Source organism: Malus sylvestris, chromosome 16 (assembly GCF_916048215.2).
Source record: "Malus sylvestris chromosome 16, drMalSylv7.2, whole genome shotgun sequence".
Taxonomy (NCBI): Eukaryota; Viridiplantae; Streptophyta; class Magnoliopsida; order Rosales; family Rosaceae; genus Malus; species Malus sylvestris.
The window spans coordinates 13,147,321-13,171,233 of record NC_062275.1 but is presented as its reverse complement, the minus strand read 5'-3'; the positions used below and the strand labels follow the sequence as shown (position 1 = coordinate 13,171,233).

General features: G+C 35.6%; 3 protein-coding genes across 4 annotated transcripts; 2 read left to right on the top strand and 1 right to left on the bottom strand.

Annotated features, from left to right (window-relative positions):
- The first annotated feature begins 310 nt into the window (after positions 1 to 310).
- On the top strand, positions 311 to 6,315 carry LOC126609127 (uncharacterized). The gene is made up of 2 exons (XM_050277128.1): positions 311 to 658; positions 6,199 to 6,315. The coding sequence occupies exons 1-2, from the start codon at positions 311 to 313 to the stop codon at positions 6,313 to 6,315; spliced, it is 465 nt and encodes a 154-aa protein (XP_050133085.1).
- LOC126607175 (kinesin-like protein KIN-13A) lies at positions 5,934 to 12,420 on the top strand. Of its 2 annotated transcripts, XM_050274669.1 has the most exons (14): positions 5,934 to 6,311; positions 6,432 to 6,704; positions 6,806 to 7,024; positions 8,028 to 8,213; positions 8,427 to 8,531; positions 8,657 to 8,734; positions 8,917 to 9,002; positions 9,466 to 9,624; positions 10,056 to 10,385; positions 10,558 to 10,776; positions 10,879 to 11,473; positions 11,571 to 11,636; positions 11,816 to 12,041; positions 12,159 to 12,420. In XM_050274669.1, the coding sequence occupies exons 2-13, from the start codon at positions 6,486 to 6,488 to the stop codon at positions 11,996 to 11,998; spliced, it is 2,445 nt and encodes an 814-aa protein (XP_050130626.1). In that variant the 5' UTR covers positions 5,934 to 6,311; positions 6,432 to 6,485; the 3' UTR covers positions 11,999 to 12,041; positions 12,159 to 12,420. The 2 variants fall into 2 exon arrangements, with proteins under 2 accessions (XP_050130626.1, XP_050130625.1); XM_050274668.1 differs by having other exon boundaries at positions 11,816 to 12,420.
- A 385-nt stretch (positions 12,421 to 12,805) lies between these two features.
- On the bottom strand, positions 12,806 to 17,434 carry LOC126607176 (ubiquitin-like-specific protease ESD4). The gene is made up of 9 exons (XM_050274670.1): positions 16,223 to 17,434; positions 15,930 to 16,009; positions 15,754 to 15,847; positions 15,501 to 15,599; positions 14,755 to 14,847; positions 14,550 to 14,669; positions 13,724 to 13,827; positions 13,554 to 13,626; positions 12,806 to 13,275 (listed from the first exon to the last, which is right to left on the bottom strand). Exons 1-9 carry the CDS (start codon positions 17,030 to 17,032, stop codon positions 13,213 to 13,215), a joined length of 1,536 nt encoding a protein of 511 aa, XP_050130627.1. The 5' UTR covers positions 17,033 to 17,434; the 3' UTR covers positions 12,806 to 13,212.
- Between the last annotated feature and the right edge of the window lie 6,479 nt (positions 17,435 to 23,913).

Genomic DNA, 23,913 nt, shown 5'->3' with positions numbered 1-23,913 from the left:
CGTCTACGTTTTACATAACATTTTTTAAAAATTGTTTTGTAAAATGAAAATGACAAATAGGATTTAAATTTTTTATAATTTGAGGATGTATTTGGTAGTTTAATTCGAGAATGATTTTTGAGAATGTTAACACTACAAACGCATCTGATACCAAATGTAAAAAATATATAAGTGAATTTATGTTTGATAGTAATGGTAGTGGTAGGGATGGTGGTTATGATGAGAGTGGTGTTGGTAGCAATGATAGTTAGAGTAGCGGTAGTAGTGGTGACAATAGAGGGCAAGGGTGGAGGAAGTAGTGTTGTTGGTAATGGCGGCAGGTGGCCACAATGGTGGCAGAGATGGTAAAAGTGGTGGTGGTGGCCATGGTGAGGGTAATGGGGGTGGAGAATCTGATAATGGTGGTGGTGGCCATGATGGCGGTGGTGGTCGTGATGATGATGGCTGCGTAGGTCATACAATGAATGTGGTGATGGACATGGTGGTTGGGGTAATGAAGGTGGATAATATGGTGGCGGTGGTGGTGGTGGCAAATGTACAAGTGGTGGTGCACATGATGGTGAGAGTGATGTCGGTGTCAAAAAGGGTGGCAGTGGTTGATGATGGTGAGGGAGTGGAGAATGTTCTGATGGTGGTGGTAACGACAGCAATAGTGTTGGTAATGGTGGAATACATGATTTTATTTTTTTATTAAAACTTTAACTTTGTTTTATAATCTTGAGAATTCATAAATTGAAAGTTTATTATTAATTGCAACAATAGAGCATTTACAACAATAATTTAATAAAGTACATGTATTTCTACATTTATGATAAGAGTTTGATTCTTGTCCCCCCCCCCCTTCATCTAACTTTATGTTTAATCATAATTCATGAATGCACACCCAATTCGTTTGCCCAAAAAATAAGTGTGTTTAAGTTATGATAGCTTGCTTTTTATTCACAACACTTAATTTACCTATAATGTAGTTGAACTATTTATTTATACATAACACCACCTTCCTAGTTTCCAAAAAAAAACACCTTCCTATTGTCGTATTAGAAAGGGGTCCACCGGAGCCAATATTATGAAATTTGACCACCAAAAGAAAAGATGGTGGGAGAGCTAATTGGGTGTGGAAATTAATTAATATTTGATTAAACTTTAATTCAAATTAAAAACCTCCACTGGATCTCAACCTAATCACATGCTTTAAATTAAAGCAAGCTTTTTTGTCAAAAGAGAAGTGTACCACAAGGGTGATGGGTTGGGGAACCGATTTGAAAGTTTGGGGTTCTTCAAGTTGGAGGTCCACCAGCATATGACTGTAGATCCAATTTACCACAAAACTTAAATTAATTAATTAATTAATTAATAGATTAGATTATTAGATATTAAATCATTTCTATGATAATTAAGTGTGTGTATATATATATATATATATAGAGCCAAAAGTATGTTTCATGATATTTATACGGGTAATGTTAAGGAAACTAAATTCGGTAACTAAATTTTGTAAAGTAAATGACATAGAAGTTGATGATTAGATTATTACTTAAGCGTTGATAAACATGCTCTATTTCTATTGGTGACATATTATTTAGTTTACAAATTTAGTCTACCTAACATTATCATTTTTTTATTATATATTAATCTTATTGTGTTCCACATCACCTTGTATGTCCTTATTCTGATTGAGAATTGGTAATTAAAATGTTTAAGAAATCAAAGTAGGATTGATACTGATTCTTTGACTACTAAAAAATTTGCTTTCAAATTCTTCTTTCTCCCAAAATTGGAATCCACACCCGACTTCTAAAATTGATATCACAACTGCACAATTACAAAAAAAAATTGAAATACAATATAATTTCTTAACCCTAGAGGATTAAAAAAAAAAAAAAACACTCACAATGACTAAACTTTGTAAGTTGGAGAACTGACGTAAATGCACCACAAGAAAAATATCATAACACCATTTAATGCATCGCTGTTAAATAAGTCATATACGAGTCACTTCAAACAAATGTCGAACTTCTTCTTCATAATTTTCTGCCAAGTGCACAAACCACAACCGCTACGAAAAAAAACCAACCTCAACAAAGTCAGAGTGCATCTTACAACCATAATCACAGAAAGCTTTCCTTAAGTAGAGTGAGAAAACGACTATACCATGAATGCTTTTCCTTAATAGAGTGAGAAAACGATCCCTACTAAATACAAGAAAGAGAAAATAAGAGATGGTGGATGCTTAGATTCGCGTGGAAAAGTGACTCACTAATTTTATGTTGAATTCATATTCGGATAGAACACACAAAGTTAGAAAAGCAAGGTCTTTTCGTAATTATATTTAATTTTTATCTCAAAAAAGTCCACCAAGAAAAGTACAGCGTTCGGTTTTATGTATAATATTTGCTGTCATCATCCTCTTTATCACTACGTGTATGAATGATTGTAGAAACCCATAATTAATCATGCAAGTTACGTGTCACCACCAAATGGCTAAAGCTTCCCTTCGGGGGTAATTACGGACAATAAAAAAGATATGTTATTCATACATTTGTTTTTACTTTTCACGTCTATTTTTAATTTTTAATAGTCTGATCGAATGAATTGAAGAAAATCAAACGACAGAAATTAATAAAGAGTAGGTGAGAACCCTAAAAATGTGTAATTGTCTAATAAGGTAAAGCAACGTCTCAAGTTTTAATTTTTAGACCTTAGTGTTTGACCTTTTAGCCTAATCGTCTTGGCTCCATTGTACATTTGTAAAATTCCATTATCTTAATGTTAACTACCCTTCATGCACGCGCTTATTTTTAAAATCACGACGTGCTACGTGCTATTTACACATTTTAAATGTATTTATATGCGTGAATTGATTTAACATTTTTTTATGACAAAAAGAAAGTCAACTATTTGGACTAAATGAATAATTAGACCATGCTAGAAGAAACTCCTCATAATCCAATCAAAACAGTTGAATTCACATAATAAAATCAATCTTTCAATTTTCATCTACGTTATATTGAATTTACATTAAAAATAGAGAAAATAATATTTAACAAATAACTGATTGAATCACATTATTGCTAGCCCATTGTGAGACTCAGCCCACCCACTCTCATTTAGTATAGATAACATCATTTGTTCAAAAAAAAAAACGATCATTTGACAACTAATTGAATCACATTATTATGAGCGTGCAAAAGACATTTTTTAATTTATTTTTATAACCGACACTACGCGTCTCATAAGTGTTTAAAAATAAAGAAAATAATATTTAATGAACAACTGATTGAATCACATTATTGTGCATGTGCGAAAGACCTTTTTTATTGCCGGTGGTACGTGTCTCTTAAGATGTTTTGAACGTGTTTAAAAATAGAGAAAATAATATTTAATAAACAACTTATTGAAGAATATTATTGCTAGCTAATTGTGAAGCTAAGCTCACCCCCTCCCCCTTAGCGTTAAAAAAAAAACAATCATTTGACAACTAATTGAATCATATTATTATGCGTGTGCGAAAATCCTTTTTTATAATTGTCACTGCGAACCCCTTAAAATGTTTTGAACGTCTTTAAAAATAGAGAAAATAATATTTAATAAATAATTGATTCAATCACATTATTGCTAACCCATTGTGATTTACTAATTATTAAAAATAAGAATAAAAAACTGTGCAAATAAAATTAATTATTAAAAAAACATTGTTTATATGATGAAAATACCCTGCATTATTTTGGTTTGCTTTTGATTTTTTTTTGTCTTGCGGGCATTTTTGTCCAAAATTTTTTGGTGAAGCCATGACCTCAAAAGGGGCCTGTTAGCTTTATATATAAAGATTTCTAAATTTCATAAGTTGTCGGTCTCTTACTCTTATTGATCGTTTGTTTAGCCGGTTGTATTTTGGATGACACACGCCAATTACTTTGACCAGCATCAATGACATCTCAAAATTCGAGAACTTTTCTTTTCTTCCATTCATTCAAATTGACATCAAAAAATTTAAAAAAACTTGTCAAAAAAAAAAAGTATGTGAATAACATCATTTTAAGAAAACTGCATTTGCATATACACTTATATTATCATATTTAGCACATTGCATTTTACATGTCACATCCTGGCCCGGCCCCACCACATTCTAGCCTCGACTCCATGTAGTACAATATTGTCCGCTTTGGGCCATGATCACGCCCTCACGGTTTTATTTCTAGGAACTCATACAAAAACTTCTCAGTGGGTCCCCTATCCTGGAATTGCTCTTGTGCAAACTCGCTTAACTTCGGAGTTCCAATAGAACTCGAAGTTAGTGAGTTCCCAAAATGCCTCGTGCTAGGTAGAGATGAGAATATACATATAAGGCTTACATGATCCACTCCCTTGGACTACCAAATTGTCACATCCCGGCCAAGGCCCGCACCACATCCTAGACTCGACTCCGCTATAACACGATATTGTCCGCTTTGGGCCCCGACCACACCCTAACGGTTTTGTTTCTGAGAACTCACGCGAGAACTTCCCAGTGGGTCACCCATCCTGGGATTACTCTCGAGCGAACTCGCTTAACTTTGGAGTTCTGATGGAACCCGAAACTAGTGAGTTCCCAAAAGGCCTCGTGCTAGATAAAGATGAGAATATACATATAAGGTTTACAGGATTCACTTCCCTGGGTGATGTGGAATCTTACATTACATGTGTGATTATCCAGCCATATTATTCGTACAAATTTCTTTTAGAATTATTGGATTATTAAACTTTTATTTAACCATCAAAATTTAACATTTAACAGTATCGCATGTTTCAAAACACTACAATTTTTTTTTAAATTCTGGCTAGCAAAACATAATTACATATTGAGTTAAGTTTAGTACAAAAAAAGAAATTGAATTACATTCACTTCGCCAAATAAGAAAATGGAACTTTAACGAAAAGCACCCAGTACTGTTCACTTTAACGAAAAACCACATTTTTACACTAAAAAGTCAATCCTGATACTATTCACTTTACCCTTTATTTTGTCCTTATCATTAAAACTCAAAGTTTTTCAAGTCATTTTCATTAGTTTTCCTATAAGAAAAAGACAGGAGACCACACACATAATGTTTTAAATTATTATTTTTTAAATTAAAGTATCTACATATAATATTCATACGAAGCCTCCGATATTGTTGGCCGCAAAAGTCTTTCTGCCCTTTTTCTGTAGAGTCTTTCTTTTCTCTGCGCAGAAGAAAGTACGCACATGATTTGCATATAAACAAATTTTTATTTTACCCAAAAAAAAAACAAATTTTGATAACAATTTATTTTTTTATTTTAATTTTAATGCTAAAGATAGTGAAAAAAATATATGTATAAACTAGCTTAAAAAAAGAGATGGACTAGCGAAGAGGAACACAATTTTTTTATTTTAAATACATACGATGTTGTGTACATGGATAGAGGATTGGACTAAGCTTCGCACTGGGTTTGCCATAATGATTTTGTTCAAATTTTCCTTTAGTGAGTACCGAATCTAAGACTTCTCAGTTACTAGTGAAGAGGAACACGATTAGACCGTAGGTTGGATGAGTCATGATTTTTTTTTTCTTTTAGTTTTTAGTTTTTATTTTTAAATCGTTTTGTATGATTATTAATCTAGGTGGCAACATAATTGGATATATCAAATTGATTTGCAAACTCATTTTAGAGATCAAATTGATTTGCAAACTCATTTTTAGAGACCTAATTAATTAATTAATTTTCTATTTTAAGTACCAAGTTAATTTGGAGGTAAAATTTAATTTTCAGATCCAACTTGATAAAAATCATTTTGAAAATTATAATCCACCAAAAATGAGAATTAACGACATCGTTCTCCTCTCTATCTCTCTCTGTCCGACTTCTCTCTCCTGTTGTCGTTAGGAAAATTACTTTATAATCCAAGCAAGGCGTACAAAACTTTCTCTCTCCTCTCACTTTCTCTCTCTTACGTGGAGCTCCTCACCATCATCAACCCCATTGCTCCGAAACCAAATTCTAACAAACCCTCCCTCCCCTCCCTCTTTGCAATTAAATTTAGGGTTTTGCTTTCTCCCATTTCACTCGCGGATGTGATCGCAATTTCAATTCTTATGATCAATTGAGAAGCCGCGGATCCTGGTTGCGTTGATTTCATCCGGTTCGGTTCGTCTGATTGCGAATGTGAGAAATTGATTGATTTTCTGCATTGCTCAGTGTGGAATTTCTGCGGTCGGATTGGATCGAATTGCAGATTCTGAGGGTTCGAAATCGCATTTCCTTTGGTTTTACTTTCATGTCCCGTTTCGAATTCGAGTTTTCTCCACCCCGTGAGTATATTTATAGTTCCATGCAGATCACCGTGCTTTAAATCGGTTGAAATTCTTGTGCCTTTTCCGTTTTACGTGTTTATATAAACGCATTCGTGTGGTGTGTTCTTTGTGGAGCAGTTGTTGGTATATAGATCTTGAAAATTGGCTCCTCAAAGACGGTCGCAGCGCCACATGGGTGGCCAGATGCAGCAGAGCAATGCCGCCGCGGCAACCGCTCTGTACAACCATGCCACTGGCGCTGCCGCGGGGCCTCTGTACAATGCAGGCCCGGCAGGCGATGCTGGTGACGCGGTCATGGCCCGGTGGCTCCAGTCCGCCGGGTTGCAGCATCTGGCCTCACCAGCTTCCTCGGGCATCGACAATCGTCTTCTCCCCAATCTCCTCATGCAGGTATTGTTAACTTGTATTGTAGCCATTGGCAAAAAGATTGCGCTATCTTTACCTGTGGAATTACATGATGACTGACGCATAACTGTTTGATATTGCCTTAGGGTTATGGAGCTCAATCTGCCGAAGAGAAACAGAGGCTTCTCAAATTAATGCGAAATCTTAATTTCAATGGGGAGTCTGGTTCTGAGCCTTACATGCCTACTGCCCAATCTTCGGGAGGGGCTGCATTAGATGGTTTATATTCTCCCGAGTTCAGGGGTGATTTCGGAGCTGGGTTGTTGGATCTTCATGCTATGGATGATACAGAGCTTCTGACCGAGGTATAGTTTATTAACTAGTTCGTGAATATTGTGCCTTTAACTTAGCATGAAAGTTCTACATGAATTGGTTCTGTAAAATTCTTAAAAAAAAAAAAAAAAAAAAAAAAAAAGTACATATTAGCTGCCATGCCCACAGGATATTGTCCAAGGATGGTATAGATAACTAATCTGTGACATTGAGTCATGTTGTTTGAAGTTGTCTTATGACGCACCATGTTATAATTTAATGATATATGCTGGAATTCTGACTGGTTGCACACTTTGGAATACCAAGTTGTAACACCATTATTTTGGTCTGAACTTATGGCCCAATTTTTATGAGCTAAAAGCTTTTAACTAATTTGAAAATTCTAGGTGGGTTGATGGGATTCCCTGGAAATTCATCACTTGCAAAAGTTGATGGGGTACCCAAATGCTAAACTCAGATTCGGGGTTTGAGTCTAAATTCTGGATTCGACAAGGAAAAAGTTTTATTTTATGTTATATTTCTACCCCACCATATGAATTTGTGTTATATGAATTGAAACCTAAATTTGTGTTTGGATTTAGCAAAAAACTTATATTTGGGCTTTTGAGGCATTGGAGAAAAGTTTTATATTTTGACCCAAATATGTCATTTGAGTCTAACTTCTATGCGATGGCCAATATTTGATTCTATGGCTAGCACGGTCCCATTTTTGTTTCCTTTATCTATCAATTATTAGTTTGTGTTTTAGATTTATTTTATAGCTGCAGAAAAACAGTTTGTACCTTTGTTGGAGACTAGGAAGCAAGAGGAGTTAAATCCTAACTTATTTTGGAAATGTTGTGCTCAAAGATTACAGCTATAGGGCCATAGGAAGAAAAGAACTATAATTTCTGTTTTTTCTTGTTCTGTTCCTTTCTTTGTTAATAAAGTGCGGTATTGTTTACATGTGCAGCATGTCATCTCTGAACCCTTTGCGCCATCACCATTTCCGTTCCTTTCTTTGTTGATAAAGTGTGGTATTGTTTACATGTGCAGCATGCCATCTCTGAACCCTTTGAGCCATCACCATTTATGCCTGGTGGTAAAGCATTTGAGGATGAGTTGAATTTGACAAGTAATAGGCAGCAAAGGGTGCTACCTGATCCAGATCCATCAATTCCATTAGCCCAGAGTGAAAAGGAGAGCACAAAGGAAAATAATGTGGCTAAGATTAAAGTTGTGGTATGTGGTTCAATTGGCAGCTGAATGTTGTTGGATATGTGTGGTTATATCAAGTTTTTGATGACTTGGTTCCTCATTCTATTTGAACGCTTTGTATCATATATCATTTTTGGCGTCTTCTCGTGTTGTGTGATTTGGAGGCATATGATGGATGACATGTGTATTACTTTTCATGGAAATTTTGAAATATTTGTGTTCTAATGGTTACATTAGGTACGCAAAAGACCTTTGAACAAGAAGGAGCTTTCACGGAAGGAGGAGGATATTGTAACTGTGTATGACAATGCTTATTTGACAGTCCATGAACCCAAACTAAAGGTTTGTTCTCAGCATTCACGAGGCACCAGATGCTACTTAACTTTTAGCTGAATTTTGTTTTGGGATTGAAATCTTTTTTCCTCACATATTCTCTTTGGGTTTTACTTTTTGTTCTCATATGATAGGTGGACTTGACTGCATACGTGGAGAAGCATGAATTTTGTTTTGATGCTGTACTGAACGAGCAAGTTTCAAATGATGAGGTAACAGTTTTTCAGTAGACTGATATTTTTATGTAGACTGCATAGTTACGTTGACCTAATATTCCTTTAATTTTTAGGATACTGTTGCATATTGGGCACGTTCCTTGTGTGCTTGTTTCCTCTATGATCGTTTCTCAGTTGGATAGAAAAAGTTTGATGATTTTAAATTCTTTCTGGAGTAGGTATATCGGGCTACTGTAGAACCAATTATTCCCATAATTTTTGAGCGAACAAAGGCTACATGTTTTGCATATGGTCAAACAGGTAGGTGGTTCATATGATCTTTCCTTTAGTACAATACGTGATTATCAGTTTATCCTTGTTGATACTTTATTCTTTGTCCATATGCGTATTAGACAGTATCAAAATGCAGTATCTTTTCATTGGTAGAGTTCTTAATTATACTAACCTTGTGATATGTACTTAAATAATTATAATTCTAAAAGCATATTGTATTCCTTCCTAGACTGAGTTGAGTGCTAAGTTGGTCCTCCTTCCTTTAGCTTTATATACTTTTAGAAAGTTACCTTTGGACAAAATTCAGGCGTTCATGCTTATTAGCTCTACTCATTTTGTTTTGTAAAGGAACAATAAAAGAAAAAGGAGCACGGAAACCGGAGTTTAGATTTGAGACATTATATTAGTGGTTTTACTTGTTGCTAAGTGATCCTTTTCAATGAAGCTAAATGTCTGCATGATTAAAGAACTAATGAGATTTGAATCATAGGTAGTGGTAAGACATTCACAATGCAACCGTTACCTATCAGAGCTGCAGAAGACCTCGTCAGATTGTTACATCAGCCAGTTTACCGTAACCAGAGATTCAAATTGTGGCTTAGCTATTTTGAGATTTATGGTGGAAAGCTCTTTGACCTTCTCAGTGATAGGAAGTATATCTCTTTGCTTCATTGGTTCTTTTATTTTAATGTTATGAACATATTTAAGTTCACTGTTTTATTTGTTTCTTTTTAATTTTAAGTTTAAATTGCTACTACATTTGAACGGGATTTGAACTCAAGATCTCCTCTTTAGAGGAGGTATAGGCTTGTAGATACCTTGGGGAATAGGCTTTGTTAGTGCACTATAATTGTCTAGATGAGTATAAGACTGGGTGCAAGTCAGATTCTATGGATGATTTGTGCAATTCTGGGTTTGACATGCATTGAGCATCTTCTTCTATTATATGCAACACATTTCTTTGCATGCCTTTTAGATATACATAATATTGTACATGTTTTATCTGTAGATGTGAATTTTGGTTCTTGGTGGTGTAATTCTATAACTACATTATGACATGAATGACTTCATTTCTTTGTAATAGGAAACTATGTATGAGAGAAGATGGACGACAACAAGTTTGCATTGTTGGACTGCAAGAATTTGAAGTTTCAGATGTACAAATTGTTAAAGAATTTATTGAAAGGGGGAATGCTGCTAGAAGTACTGGGTCGACTGGTGCTAATGAGGAGTCTTCTAGGTCTCATGCTATTTTACAACTTGTAGTTAAAAAGCACAGTGAGGTAAAAGATTCCAGGCGAAACATTGATGTAAATGAATCTAGAAGTGGGAAGGTTGTGGGAAAGATCTCTTTTATTGATCTTGCTGGTAGTGAAAGAGGTGCTGACACCACTGATAATGACCGACAAACAAGGTAATCTTCAGAGTTATCTTGTTTTGGGCTGTACCTCTTCCATCAGGATAATGCTTCTTAGGCTATAAAAATAAACCATTATTGTTTTCGCATTCATTGTAATGCAAGTCTTATACTGGCATGATGATTTACTGACAACTGCATTTTCTTGAATTAAAATGGGTTATTGTAGAATTGAAGGAGCAGAAATTAATAAGAGCCTTTTGGCACTAAAGGAGTGCATTCGTGCCCTGGACAATGATCAGATCCATATACCTTTCCGTGGAAGCAAACTCACAGAAGTGCTCCGTGACTCCTTTGTTGGAAATTCAAGGACTGTCATGATATCTTGCATTTCTCCAAATGCAGGGTCATGCGAGCATACACTTAATACTTTGAGATATGCAGATCGGTATGCCTAATTCTATTTTCAACTTAATTAACCCTCATTACTTTACTAGTGCTTAATGATTACGCTTACGTTTCAAACTAAAAAATTAATTTAAACGACCAGGGTGAAGAGTCTTTCAAAAGGTGGCAATGCTAGAAAGGATCAAGCTGTAAATTCATTACCACCAGCTAATAAGGATGTTTCATCAGCATCTTCTACACTGGTTTCTGCTGAGGTAGAGGATGTCCGTGAGCAACATCAAGAAGTTAAAGTAGCTGATACAGGTAGAAGAGCTCTGGAGAAAGAAAGTGTCTCATATATCCCTCCTACTCCAGAGTTTAACAAGCAGCCTGCAAAGTCATCATCAAGTAATCCCATCAATGTCCGGGAAGAAAGTCGGATGGCTTCTGGTTCAGTGGACCGGGAGAGATTTGAAATGAATAATTCTTACGGTGATAATTATAGTCAGAAGATGCCCTTTTATTCCCAAAACTCAGTTGATACAGAAGAGAAAGTACAAAAGGTGTCACCACCTCGTAGGAAAGTAACCAAGGATGAAAAATCAGAAAGGTTGGGTAACTGGCTCAAAAAGGGTGGATCGGATCTTTCCACTGCAAGCTCTAAGCAGCAAAGTACAGGAGTCTATAACGCAAGCAATGCTGGATCCAGACAATCTGAGCCTGAACTTCCTGATGGGAATATCAATGCCATTCTCGTGGTTGGTACTCATGTGGCTTCAGTCATTTAATTGGGTAGTTATTTTTTAAGTCTCCTGCACCTTTAGCTAATCTTTTGATCTCTTTGGACTGTTCTAGGAAGAAGAGGCCCTAATTGCTGCCCATAGGAAAGAAATTGAGGATACAATGGAAATTGTTCGCGAAGTAAGTGAAAATTTTCGTCTTTTGCTTTTAAAGATATTTTGATTTGCTATTGTCAGTCGTACATAATATCCAAACTCTCTGTTGTAAGTTATTGTTTGATTTTGTACGTATATGAATTTTGAATGACTTTTTCTTTCATATTTTCACATGGTGCTCATCCGGGGGTGTTTGGTTACCAGGAAATGAAACTGTTGGCAGAAGTGGACCAACCGGGCAGCCTCATAGACAACTATGTGACCCAGTTGAGCTTTGTTCTTTCCCGCAAGGCAGCTGGTCTGGTTAGCCTTCAAGCCCGCCTTGCAAGATTCCAGCATAGACTAAAAGAACAGGAAATACTAAGTCGGAAGAGAGTACCTCGTTAAGGCAGGCACTCTGTTCGCTGCGCTAATGGTGGCACTATATCTTGTATTGTAATCTGAACTCTCATATATGTTCGTTTTCATTTTTTAACCGCACCCCTGGTGGAAAGGATTCATAGTAAACTCCGTCCTTGTTAACTGTCATGTTATGGTCCCGGTACAGTTACAAAGAAGGAGCCTGTGGGAGAAGATTTGAGGCGTTGCAGACTCCTGACTGTTCACATCCAGACTTGTGTACTCATTTGTAGTTCTTTGGTAAGTCGGTCGATGTGTTCTTGCCGAGTTTCAATGGGTTGTGGATTTCGGCCGCTGTGTAATGGTGGGATGTGGATTTCGGCCGTTGTGTAATGGTGTCTGGAGATTTGATTGCATAATGTATTATTTTCTAGTAAAGAAAAAATGAAAATAGAATGTTCATTGCTCCATCTCCGTCCTCAGTATCATCTTATTTCGTTTTTGCTTTTCATTGAGTAAGCATGCAATTCCAATATAGATCTCACAATTGATTAAGTAGCCAAAATGTGGACATGTCAAAAGAGCTTTGCAAGGGACTCGGAGTTCAAATGATTAAGAGCGTTTACTTTTGCAGGTCCTACAGTTTTAACCACTTGAGATTTCGATTACTGCTGATGGACCCTCGCGAGGGGGGTCGAGTGCTACTCTAGGTGCCTTGCCTTGTTTATATTTCTAAATCTTGGAAGAGGCGAATATATATTTAATACAATTGTCATCTGACCATCGAGATGCTGATTGTATTAGATGCATGTAAGTATTCAAGCTAAATACACAAGGGGCAATTAGTAGATGCAGTTTACCGCCAAAATATTGGCCCAAACAGATGAAACTTTGATATTCCTTAGGAAACTTGTCTTACAATTGTTAAACCAACTTAAATCACAGACAGAAGGCAAATGGCCAGGATACAAGGACCAAAAGGAAACTTGCAGTCTAGGACTTGTGTTCAGGTTATACCGAAAGCTTTTGAAACTCTCTGCATCACGCTTTGATAAGCCTCGACTTACAGGACTCACTCACCTCGCCTAGACAACTCTCAAATCATTCAAAAAATACGAAGCTGGCACGTGACTGGCATTAACGTTATATGAATGAAATGTACACATTGATTGGTACACCTACTTCCTGATGACATCTATTAGTTGCTAATCGCTCTCTTAATTGATACTACAGCATGTCAAAAGCTAGCTTCGTAGACACAATCAGTCTGCTCTCAATTTTAGGATCTCCTTCGCTGTTCTCAACCGAAAATATGGCATGTGTTTCTGCATTGACAATAAAAACAGGGTTGAATCATACTAATTAAAAGTTGTTCAGCACAACGAGGAATGGTTGGTAGTGCAAGTTTTTCATGGAAATCTATCCAACTGCTCATCATTCTATGGCATACTACTAGGAGAGGAAAGAGCAATAAAACAGGAGGAGCCATTCCCGAGATTTCCCCCCTAGAATTATTCGCTATGATTTCCCATTCTAATGGTTTGAATGCATGTGCAGTCAAATAAATATGAATTAGCAACAGAAGCATCTCTATGAGCTTTACCTGTTTGAAACAGAGCCCAACATCCCTGCTATAAAAGTCAGCATATTTAACCATGAAAACGCCGCAGTCATACCTATTATAATTGATCAGAACAATTGATTATAAAGAGTTCGCAAAAGAAAATAAAAATTATTTGCAGCAAGTGTCAAGACATGCACACGTTAGCCTACCCATTCTCCTGCTCAGGAAGGTTGTCAACATATTCTAATTCCCAAGAACTCAAATCGATATCCTTTCCACTCTTGTCCTTCACTTCATCAATGTAGTATTTAGCCTGCCAACATACACAGTGAACGTTAGCTGCAACTCAATTAATTGAACGAACTAGCTACTTTTCCTACCATTTTGAGGGCCTGCCATAAGAATCGAGAAAAGGAAAAAGAAAAAGATGAATAAACTAAAAGGTGACCCTAGTATCTTCCGGCTTTCTTTTGTCCGTCAAAATGAGGCAAATAAACTATAGTATTCAAAGGGTTGGTTGGGAAATCATTAAGTTCGACTATGTAAGAAATGAGAAGTGTACTGTCTGCACTACTTTTCGGCCTTCAAACTTCTAGACAATTACTTTAAACATCACTTGCCACCAATTAACATTTTTTACAATGAAGAGTTAATTGATGAAATGGTTGCTCAGACAGCATGACGACAAAAATGTTTCTGAGTAGAGAATGGCTTTGGATTCAATAATTTTATGTGCATATTGCATAACACATCAAGAATGCAGGGAGGGATATTCTTCCCAAGTTCCGGCAAGGCTAACAAGATGATTTTATACACTTTTAAAACCCAGACAATTCATATAGATGGTTCAGTAAACAGTAGCAGAAAATTATGGCATACCGACTAATGGCAAAACTTTTAGTTTTATAAAAAAATGTAAATGTCCCACACCCACTTACCACAAAAAAATAAAATCAAACAGATGTTGACGAGGGCAAGCACCATGCATCAATAAATTTTATCAAGAGCCAAACAAAAGATGACAACAAAACGTACCAATATTCTCATCACTTGGGTATCCCTTCCTTTGAGTGAATCAAGATACTGTAACTTCTGATCCACCTTGTTAATAACTGCCAAGCACCAATGTATTTCTTTGTGGATGGGAACAAATATCTGAGAAGAAAACCACTTATGAAATAAATGTAATTTCAGTAGAATTGAGCATATGGTCCAGGGCAAAAGGTTTGAATGAAGTTACTTTGTCGCAATCAATGAGGCTGTATCCCAGCTTTCTTTGGGTAGTCCACCTTCTGACAGATTTATAATCATAGCCACCTTTACCACTTATCAACTGCACATTGAATTTCAGTAAATAAGAGCACATAAAACAAATCAATATCTTAAATCGGACAGCAATATGGTACCCAATCTATGCAAATTATTACTAGGAGTCTAGGAGTGTGAATGGGCTGAGCTGACAGGCCTTGTCTGCGGTTAGCCTAATGAGCACATGACTGAGCTCTCAACCAGCCCAATCTTCAGGCCGAAAGTTGATTAAAATATAATATACGTAAACAATGAGAGAAACGACTGGGGCATATCGGGTCAGGCTTATATCAGGCTGATTTATCCTGAACTTCAAATCAAATTTTTTAGATCAGCCACAACTCAGACGAGACTTGTCCTAAAGATCGATGAAATTGCACCACCATGAGACCAATTGAAACAAACTGGAATTAGAGCTTTACAAATTATTAACATTTTCTACTTCACCAAACATAAATTGTCTCATGGAAGTTTCGTAAATCAAGGAGTGATAAGAATTTATATAACTCATAACAGTACGCACTTATCTAGACGACAAACTAATGACATCAACAAATATTTCCCAAACTCTTCTGACTTTAAAAAAAAAGAGAACTAAACAGAATATGCATATACGAATATGTGCCGAGAACCACGAGTAAAAGATGGAAGAAGAAAGAGTACATGCAAATTACAAACCTTTTTGTAGAAAAATGTGTTGAAGAAATGACATTTTAAGAACTTTTGCGGTTCTCTCTTCTCCCTCTCTTTAAGCAATTCAAAGTAGACGTTTATGACCTGAAAAGGAAGAAAGTCCACGTTATCAAGAAAATAAATTACTAGTTTTGTAAACCCGTATAAGTCCCCCATCAACCATTAAAAACAAAATCTAATGATGAAACTAATTTTTGTCATTGCTAAAAAAAAACGTAAACATGTAACCTAATAATACCTCATCATTCAACCATGCACGTGGTCTAAGGCACTGCAGAAGTTCACCTGTTATCTCTATGTTTGAGTTCTCATGAGTTACCAAGACCCTCTTCCTGTTGAAGGAACGCCAACACCGTTAAGAGTTTACCACACACCAATTTCAAAATGAAACAATATATATGCATAAATCCCTACCGGTTGGAGGAAGAAAATGCTTGCTCAATCTGGGCCACTTCCTCCTTTCTAAGAGCGACAAATGGTTCAATGGGCACAACCTAAAAAGAAATGGGAACAGCATATTAAGACTCTCGAGCACATAATTCGTTCCCAATCATTACTTACAGGTTGATACAAGCTTTTTAACTTCAGAATCGGTAACAACTTCAAACTACAAACCAAGCTTACCCCAGATAACCAAAGAAATGAAAATGATATTTTATAGTTTACAACAGGTAGAAAGTTAATGCAAAACGATAAAAAAAACTCACCTCCTCTTGTTTCTTTTGTGGACGCAGCGATTCAAGCATAGACCGTTTCTTCCAATGGAAGTCAATCTGGGAATCCAAATGTTTCAATTTCGGCGTCCGCCTCTCTACACTCTCAATCAACAGCTTGTATGCTGCCTTACTTGGCACACCTGCCTCGTGATTCAGCGACAGTGAGTCCAACATCTTCCCTGCACTGTCCACTTTGAAAGGGGCGTTCGTAGTTGTGGGCAAGTCTGGAACCACTGAAGCAGCCGATGGATGAGTAACCTGAGTTCCACAATCCACCATCTTCGTATCCAAATCCGGCCCATAATCCACCACAGAAGGCCCCTCCCTGTCGTCTTCCTCTATAGCCACAACTTCCTCTATGCTCGAATCCTCGGAAACCGGGTCATCTTCAACCTCCTTATCCGATTCAATCACCTCCTTGTCCTTGCTTGAATACCGAAATGCACCAAAGGCATCGCTCTTTGCCTTGTCCAAATGGTAACTCAGTATATTGCCCATTACGTCACACGACCGCTCCCCAGGAACCCCTCTGGATTTCGAACTCGAATCGCGAAAGGACCCGAATTTTTGTGTTCTGCAAGGGGCGTGAACTCTAGGCAATGGCGGCTTTATATCCGGGTACCGAGAGAGCCTTGAACCGGGGCTTTTAGACGAGATAATGAGTCGGATCGGGCTCCGATTCATATGAGACAATCTGGGTCGCTTCGAGCTTTGAAAATTCGGCAAATTCAGAGATGGGTGCGCACAACTGAAGCTCAAACACTCGTCCCCTCGCTTACGATTGCTGGTTAGCGCTCCCATTGACAGACCCGGAGCTCAAATACGCTAGAAATTCACACCTCATCTGACGAAAACCATGTTAGGGAAACAATCAGCTGGCGAATCTTAAACCCTAAATGTGACGCAATCGAATCCAAAATTAGGGTTTTGGGTAAGCTGCGTAGAGAATGAACAGGGGAAAAGGGGGAAGAGAATGTCTTTATTGGAGATTTGAAGGGAACAAAACCCTAGAAACGCACCAGAGAATCAGTGGAGACAGACAGAGTGTTCACCTGAACGGAAGTGGGTAGACCAATTTTTTTATTTGAAATATTTGAATTTAGTTGGAGACTATTTTAATTTCGATGCAAATTGAGTTGGGATCTGCATTGACCGGTTTTGCTGTGCGGGTTTAAGAAACGCTTCGGCTTTCGCGGTTCGTTGGAAGAGAAAAAAAAGAACAGAAAATAATAATAAATAAGGTCTTTTTTTGGGGAGTTCTAATAAAAAGGGCATTTCACTGTTTATTTTTAATCAAAAAGATATTTTATGTATGAAAAGTCTATAATGGGCCAAGTTTTTTTCTTTATTTACTCTTGAGAAATTTTATTGGAACTCATTCAACCTATTTCTACACTCAAAACAAAAAATATTTTCTTAAAATTCCTAATTCACCCTTTGATTAAAACTGAAAAAAAAAAGAAATAAACAAAACTGAAATCTCTTTCCACACCCAGTGGTTCTCTTCCACCTCAAACCCCACAAAAGATTCACCGGCGATTCTCCATGGAAACTTCAATTCAAATTCTTTTAGCATCACAACCGCCTTATATGGCACCGGAACGGAGTATGGATCTAGATACGGTCGAAAGCCCGAGTATAAGGCACCGGAACCAGAGTATGAATATGGGTACGGGAGAAAGCCCGAGTACGAGGCATCGGAGTCCGAATATGGATCTGGGTACGGTCGAAAGCCTGAGTTTGAAGCACCGCCAGCTGAATTCGGATCTGGGAATGGTCGGAAGCCGATCTACGGTGAGGAATCTAGTTATGGCGATAAACCGCCGATAAGCCGAGCTATGGTGAAGAAGGTGATTATGGAGAAAAGCCACCGAGAAGGCCAAGCTATGGGCGGCCCAGTTATGAGACGCCAGAAAATGAGGAGAAGCCGAGCTATGGGAGGACTGAGTTTGAGAGGCCGGGTTACGACGAAGAGCCGCTGAGGAGGACCGGCTATGGAGATGAGCCACCACCCCCGAGGCCAAGCTATGGGAGGCCCGGCTATGAGGGCTAGGAAAGTAGGGAGTATGAAAAGCCCAGTTATGGGAGGAGCGAGGAGCAGAAGTATCGCCGCCCTGGTGGTTATGAGAGGCGCGGCGACGATGATTCTGATTCTGAGCGTCCTAAGTACGGTGAAGAAGGCTATGGTCGCAAGAAATATGTGAGAAGCTCCGATGCCGGCGTTATGATTGAAGAGCGTGGGAAATAAAGGAGAGAGATAATACGAAAGAGGAGGTGGTTTAGAGGTGTTGGCAACAAGAGATTCATGCCGGCGTCAATGAAGAAGACGCCGGAAAATGGTGGGCAGATACGTGGGTTTATGTTCTTTTAATTTATTTTTACTTTTTAAATAACGTCAGGGCAAAATGGAGAGTTTAATGGCAAAAATATTTAAGTTGGGTTTGAAGATAAGATAGTTGGATGTAAATAAAATTTCCCTTTACTCTTATGTCATTATTTCATTATTGTAGCTGGGTCCATAATGATGTTGATATTTTTGTCTGATTACAATACATTATTTTGCATGATGCTATTCATCTTATGCTACTTTTGCTAATTTGTTGCCAGCTCTTCAAGCTTCCATCATGTTGTCAATGTTATGTAGCTCTTCTTCTGTCAAATCATTCCAGTACTGTTCATCGCCTTCTACCAACTCTGCATCTCTCTCTATCTTCTTTTACTTTGCAGTACATTTTTGTTGTTTCTTCTTTGAAATTTTGAGGTTTCAAGTATGATTGATTACTGGCTTTTGACTTACTGTAAGTATACATATCTTCCTCTTCTGCTACTAATATCATATCATACTTAAAATCTTCAAACTCATCTAAAGCAAACATTTGGATCCCTCTAAATGTCAAAATATATTTGTACGAAGGAGTCCACCTATGTGAGGAAATAGGGGATAGTCTAAAGGACTCTTCATTAATCATAGCTATATGCCTAACTTTTTGCTTATGCATATGTACATACCAATCTGGATAACTACTAATAAAGCTTATGCAAATTTCTTTCCACCTTTCCAAATAATCTTCTACTACTTTTATAAGTTTTTCAGAAAATGATTCTAGTTGGGAAATACGGTTAATGAATATTTTATCAAGATAGCCAAACTCTAATAGTAAGGCATGGGTAACTTCTACTACATTATGCTTTTTCTGATTCTTATAACTAAAATGACATGGTCTAAAATCTCTCATGTTAATCCTGGGCACAGTTATGTTAACCTCTGGTTTACAAATACAATTCTCTGTACTTTCACAAAGACATGGTGGATACATCTTTGTAATAATATTCGTCTCTGGTTTTGGATCAAAGATGGATTCAAACAAAGCACATTGTAATTGTAATTGTAATTTCTTCATGGACTGTGATGCTCTGCTCAGGATATTATTTTGCATATCTGGTGGCATTATTCTTAATTTTGATTTTGAAATTTCTTCCAATAAAATATCATCTAATATTAAGTCTAAAGATATGTTCCTAAGAAAACTTTCATATCTTTCTTGTTTTTCTTTGTCACTCAGATGCTGATGCTGCTCCATTTCAGTGTCTTATTCTAAGAGCTCAATCTTAATTTCTTCTATGGGCTCATTAGCCTCTTGTTCTATGTGTTCAACAACCTATTTTTCTTTATTTTTATCATGATCAATTTCTAAAACTATTTTCAATTCTCTTTTCAAGGTGTCACTTGCCTTTTGTTGTATTATAAGAGATTTGAGTTCTTGGTTCATTTTGGTAAACTTATTAAGTAATAACTCATGGTTCCTAGAGATGACTTGAAGGTTGTGCTCAAGATAATGAATATGATATTGGCTTTGATGGAAATTAAAATTAAAACTATCAAACTCTTATTATAAGGCTCTAATTAATTTTTCATAACTTAACCTCATGTTTGGCTGCTTGATTCGGATATTTTAAAAATTATCTAAGAGAACCTGTTGTCTATCAGAAAGCCCTGGTACCTTTGACTTATACCTCAAAGTTGGATTTCTGATTCCTTCAACAATATTGCCATTAAAGTTGAAAGTAGGTACTGGTGGTGATGATGGTCTACTTATGTTATTTTGGAATCCACTAAATGGTGGAGGTTGATGATGCATCATTATGCTACTGAACGGTGCTATTCTGCCTTGTGATTTTGTGCTATTTGAGGATGATGGTCCACAATATTCCATATATGTTTAACAATTTAATCTTGATAATATATCGGCTAATATATTGTCATTACCTTTTATATGTTCAAAAATTAGTTTAAAACCATTTATTGTAATTGAATCAACAAAATTAACTCATCTTCAAGCTGCCTGTTTATTAGCATGTATCTTTTTTTTATAAGAAACTATATTTTGACAATATGTTCTAATTATAAATACTACATTATGTAAAAAGAAAGAAAATACTTCAAGTGAATTAATTATTCCTAAAATTTCTAAATCTGTTGATGGTAATCTTGACTGTACATCACTAAATTTTCCTGATGAATATCTACAAACTTGTTCGTCATACTCCTTATGCTTTTTCTGGTATAGTATACATGCACATCCTAGTGATGAAGCATCGGTTTCAACTATCTTGTAACTATCATCTAATGGTAATGTTAATGGCTTAAGTTTAGTAATTTCTTCTTTTATATTTTGAACTAATTTAATATCTTCACTATTAAAATATTTTTGTCCTGTTTTGCAAGTTTTACTATGTAATACTACTATTTTTCTTCCTAAATCAGGGATAAAATTTCTTGCATAATTTAACAATCATAAAAATGCTTATAACTATTTCTTATCTTCTAATTTGTCTGGAGATTCTAAGATCTTTTTAGCTATATGATATTGTAATTGTATTGTACCTGACTTGATATACATTCATAAAAATTCTATATCTTGATTTTCTAATGCTATTTTATTTTTGCTAATCACAATTCTATTATTGATAAATTCTTGTAATACTATCTCTAAATGCTTCCTATGTTCATTTTTATTTTTACTATGTACTAAAATATCATCTATATAAACACTACAAAAATTATCATATTTTTTTGAAAATTTGATCCATCTTTCTTTGAAAGATTGAAGGAGCATTTTTAAATCCAAATGGCATAACTAGCCATTCAAAATGTCATTCTGGACAAGTAAAAATTGTCCACTCAATTGATTCTTCTGCTAATCGTATTTGCCAAAATCCTAATTTACAATCAAATTTGCTAAAATATTTATTTTCTTGAATTTTATTTATAAGCTCATCCTTATTTGGTAACTTGTAACTATCTTCATATGTATTATCATTTAATCTCTTATAATTATAAACTATTCTAGCCTTACCTCTTTTTAATTCTGAATGTTTTCTCACAATAAATGCTGTTGATCTATGTCTAGACTTAGAGGGTCTAATTACTTTTAAATTTAACAACTCTTTTATTTGCTGCTCAAACTCTTATTTATCTATTAAACTACAAGACATATCAGCCGTCTTAATGGTTAAATATGGGTTAATTATATCTAATTTTGCTAGTATTTTATTTTTACTCCAATGTAACTATGGGTATTCTCCTATAATTCTAGTTTGTTCTGCTAATTGTAATAATTCTTCTAAACTCATTGGTTTACTTAATTGTAATATTTCTATACGGTTTCCTTCTTCTAAAATCGGTTATTCATGTTCAAATATGTTTTCATCAAACTCTTCTACGTTATTACACTCATCATTTTCTTTTGAGTTTTCTAAATGATAACTATCTTAGCCACTAGACTCTTTTATGCTTACATTTTTTTATGCTTCTACAGTATCACTTTGGTCAGTTATTGTAATGCCTCTTTTGAAAAATGTTATGTTAGGGTTCATAAATAAAAAAAACCATATAAACTTTTCAAAAAGTTTAAACCTAAAATGAATGGATATGATCCTACTGGTGAAACAAATGTTAATGGTAAATTAAAGGATAAATTACATTTTCATACCTCAGGTTTATGGCATATTTCAATTTCTTACAACGTCTTCAAAACATTTCACTTTCATACCTTAAGTACTATTTTATTTCAAAATAATATATCCATTACATTTTCCATTCATAAATCCGTTAAATGCTGACGTGACTGCCACATATATAACACATGGCTGCCAAATGTCTGCCACATGGTAAGTAAAATATTTTTTTAATTTTTTTTAAAAAACCTAAATTTTTTTTCTCTTTCTTCTTCCTTATTCTTCTTCTAGGTTGCACGGGGTTCCCTTTTTTTTTTCTTTTTCTTCTTCCTCCTTCTTCTCTTCCTCCTCCTCCTCCTTCTTCTTCTTCTTATTCTTCTTCCTTCTTCTTCTTCTGGGTTGCAGGGGGTTCGGGGTTATTTTTTCTTCTTCTTCTTCATCTTCTTCGGGGTTGCAGGGGGTTCGCGTTCCCTTTTTTCTTTTCTTCCTCCTTCTTCTTCCTTCTCCTCCTCCTTCTTCCCCCTAGCGACCCACATCCCTGAAGAACCAAAAAACCTGCAAGAAGAAGAAGAAAAAAAAAATTCAGGTTTAAAAAAAAAAAAAATTATTTTACTTGCCACGTGGCAGACATTTGGTAGCCATGTGGCATATATGTGACAGCCACGTCAGCATTTAATGAATCCATGGATGAAAAATGTAACAGATGTATTATTTTGAAATAAAATAGTACTTAAGGTATGAAAGTGAAATGTTTTGAAGATGTTGTAAGGAATTGAAATAGAGTCCAAACCTGATGTATAAAAGTGTAATTTACCCTAAATTAAATTGTTGTTTTTCTACTTTAATAAACTCATTATTTATACAATGTGTTAAGTAAACTAGCCTCTCATCAAATTGTGTTATTCTCACTAGTTTTACTAATTTTTGTCTATATTTTTCTGGTACTAACTCTTTTTTTATGCACTCTTTGTACTCCCTGTATTTATCATAGTTGCTGTTTGTATCTTATGTTCTTTTGCTAATTCTATTTCACAATTTATGGTAATTAAAGAACTAATTTTTTTGTTTTTATATACTATGAACAATATTTCCTAATATTTAGTACTTTCTTGTGATTCTACTGATCCTGCTAAATTAACTTCTAATAACATATTACTATAACATTTTTCACATAATATTGAATATGTATTATAATATTTATTTGCAACTAATTTACTACACTTATGACAATTTTCTGACCAACCTAAATTAATGTATTTATATTCTTCTTCATGCTGTTCTTCTATGAATGCACACATATACTCTTCTAGATCACTATTTGTGCTCCTTGAATCTTCTGAGTCTGAATTTATCATGTTAATACTCTCTATACTATAAATACTCTCATTATCACTTAAATCATCTAAATTGTATATTGATTGAATATACTCATCTTCTTCTAACTTAAATAACTCCATCAAATGTACTTTTTCTCTCGGCTGTTTACTTAATTTTGGACATTTAGGTTTAATATGTCCAGTCTCTTCACATGAATAACATTTACAACTACTCTTATCTTTTGGCGCTTTATATTTTCTAATCCAAGGTCTGCCACTTCTTTTTCTAAATTGTTTTGGAATATATTTTCTTTTCTTATATGTTCTTGAAGGTTTTAAACTGAAATTCTTATACTGTTTATAGGGTTTATATGACTTATATTTCTTTTTGTATATTTTCTTATACTT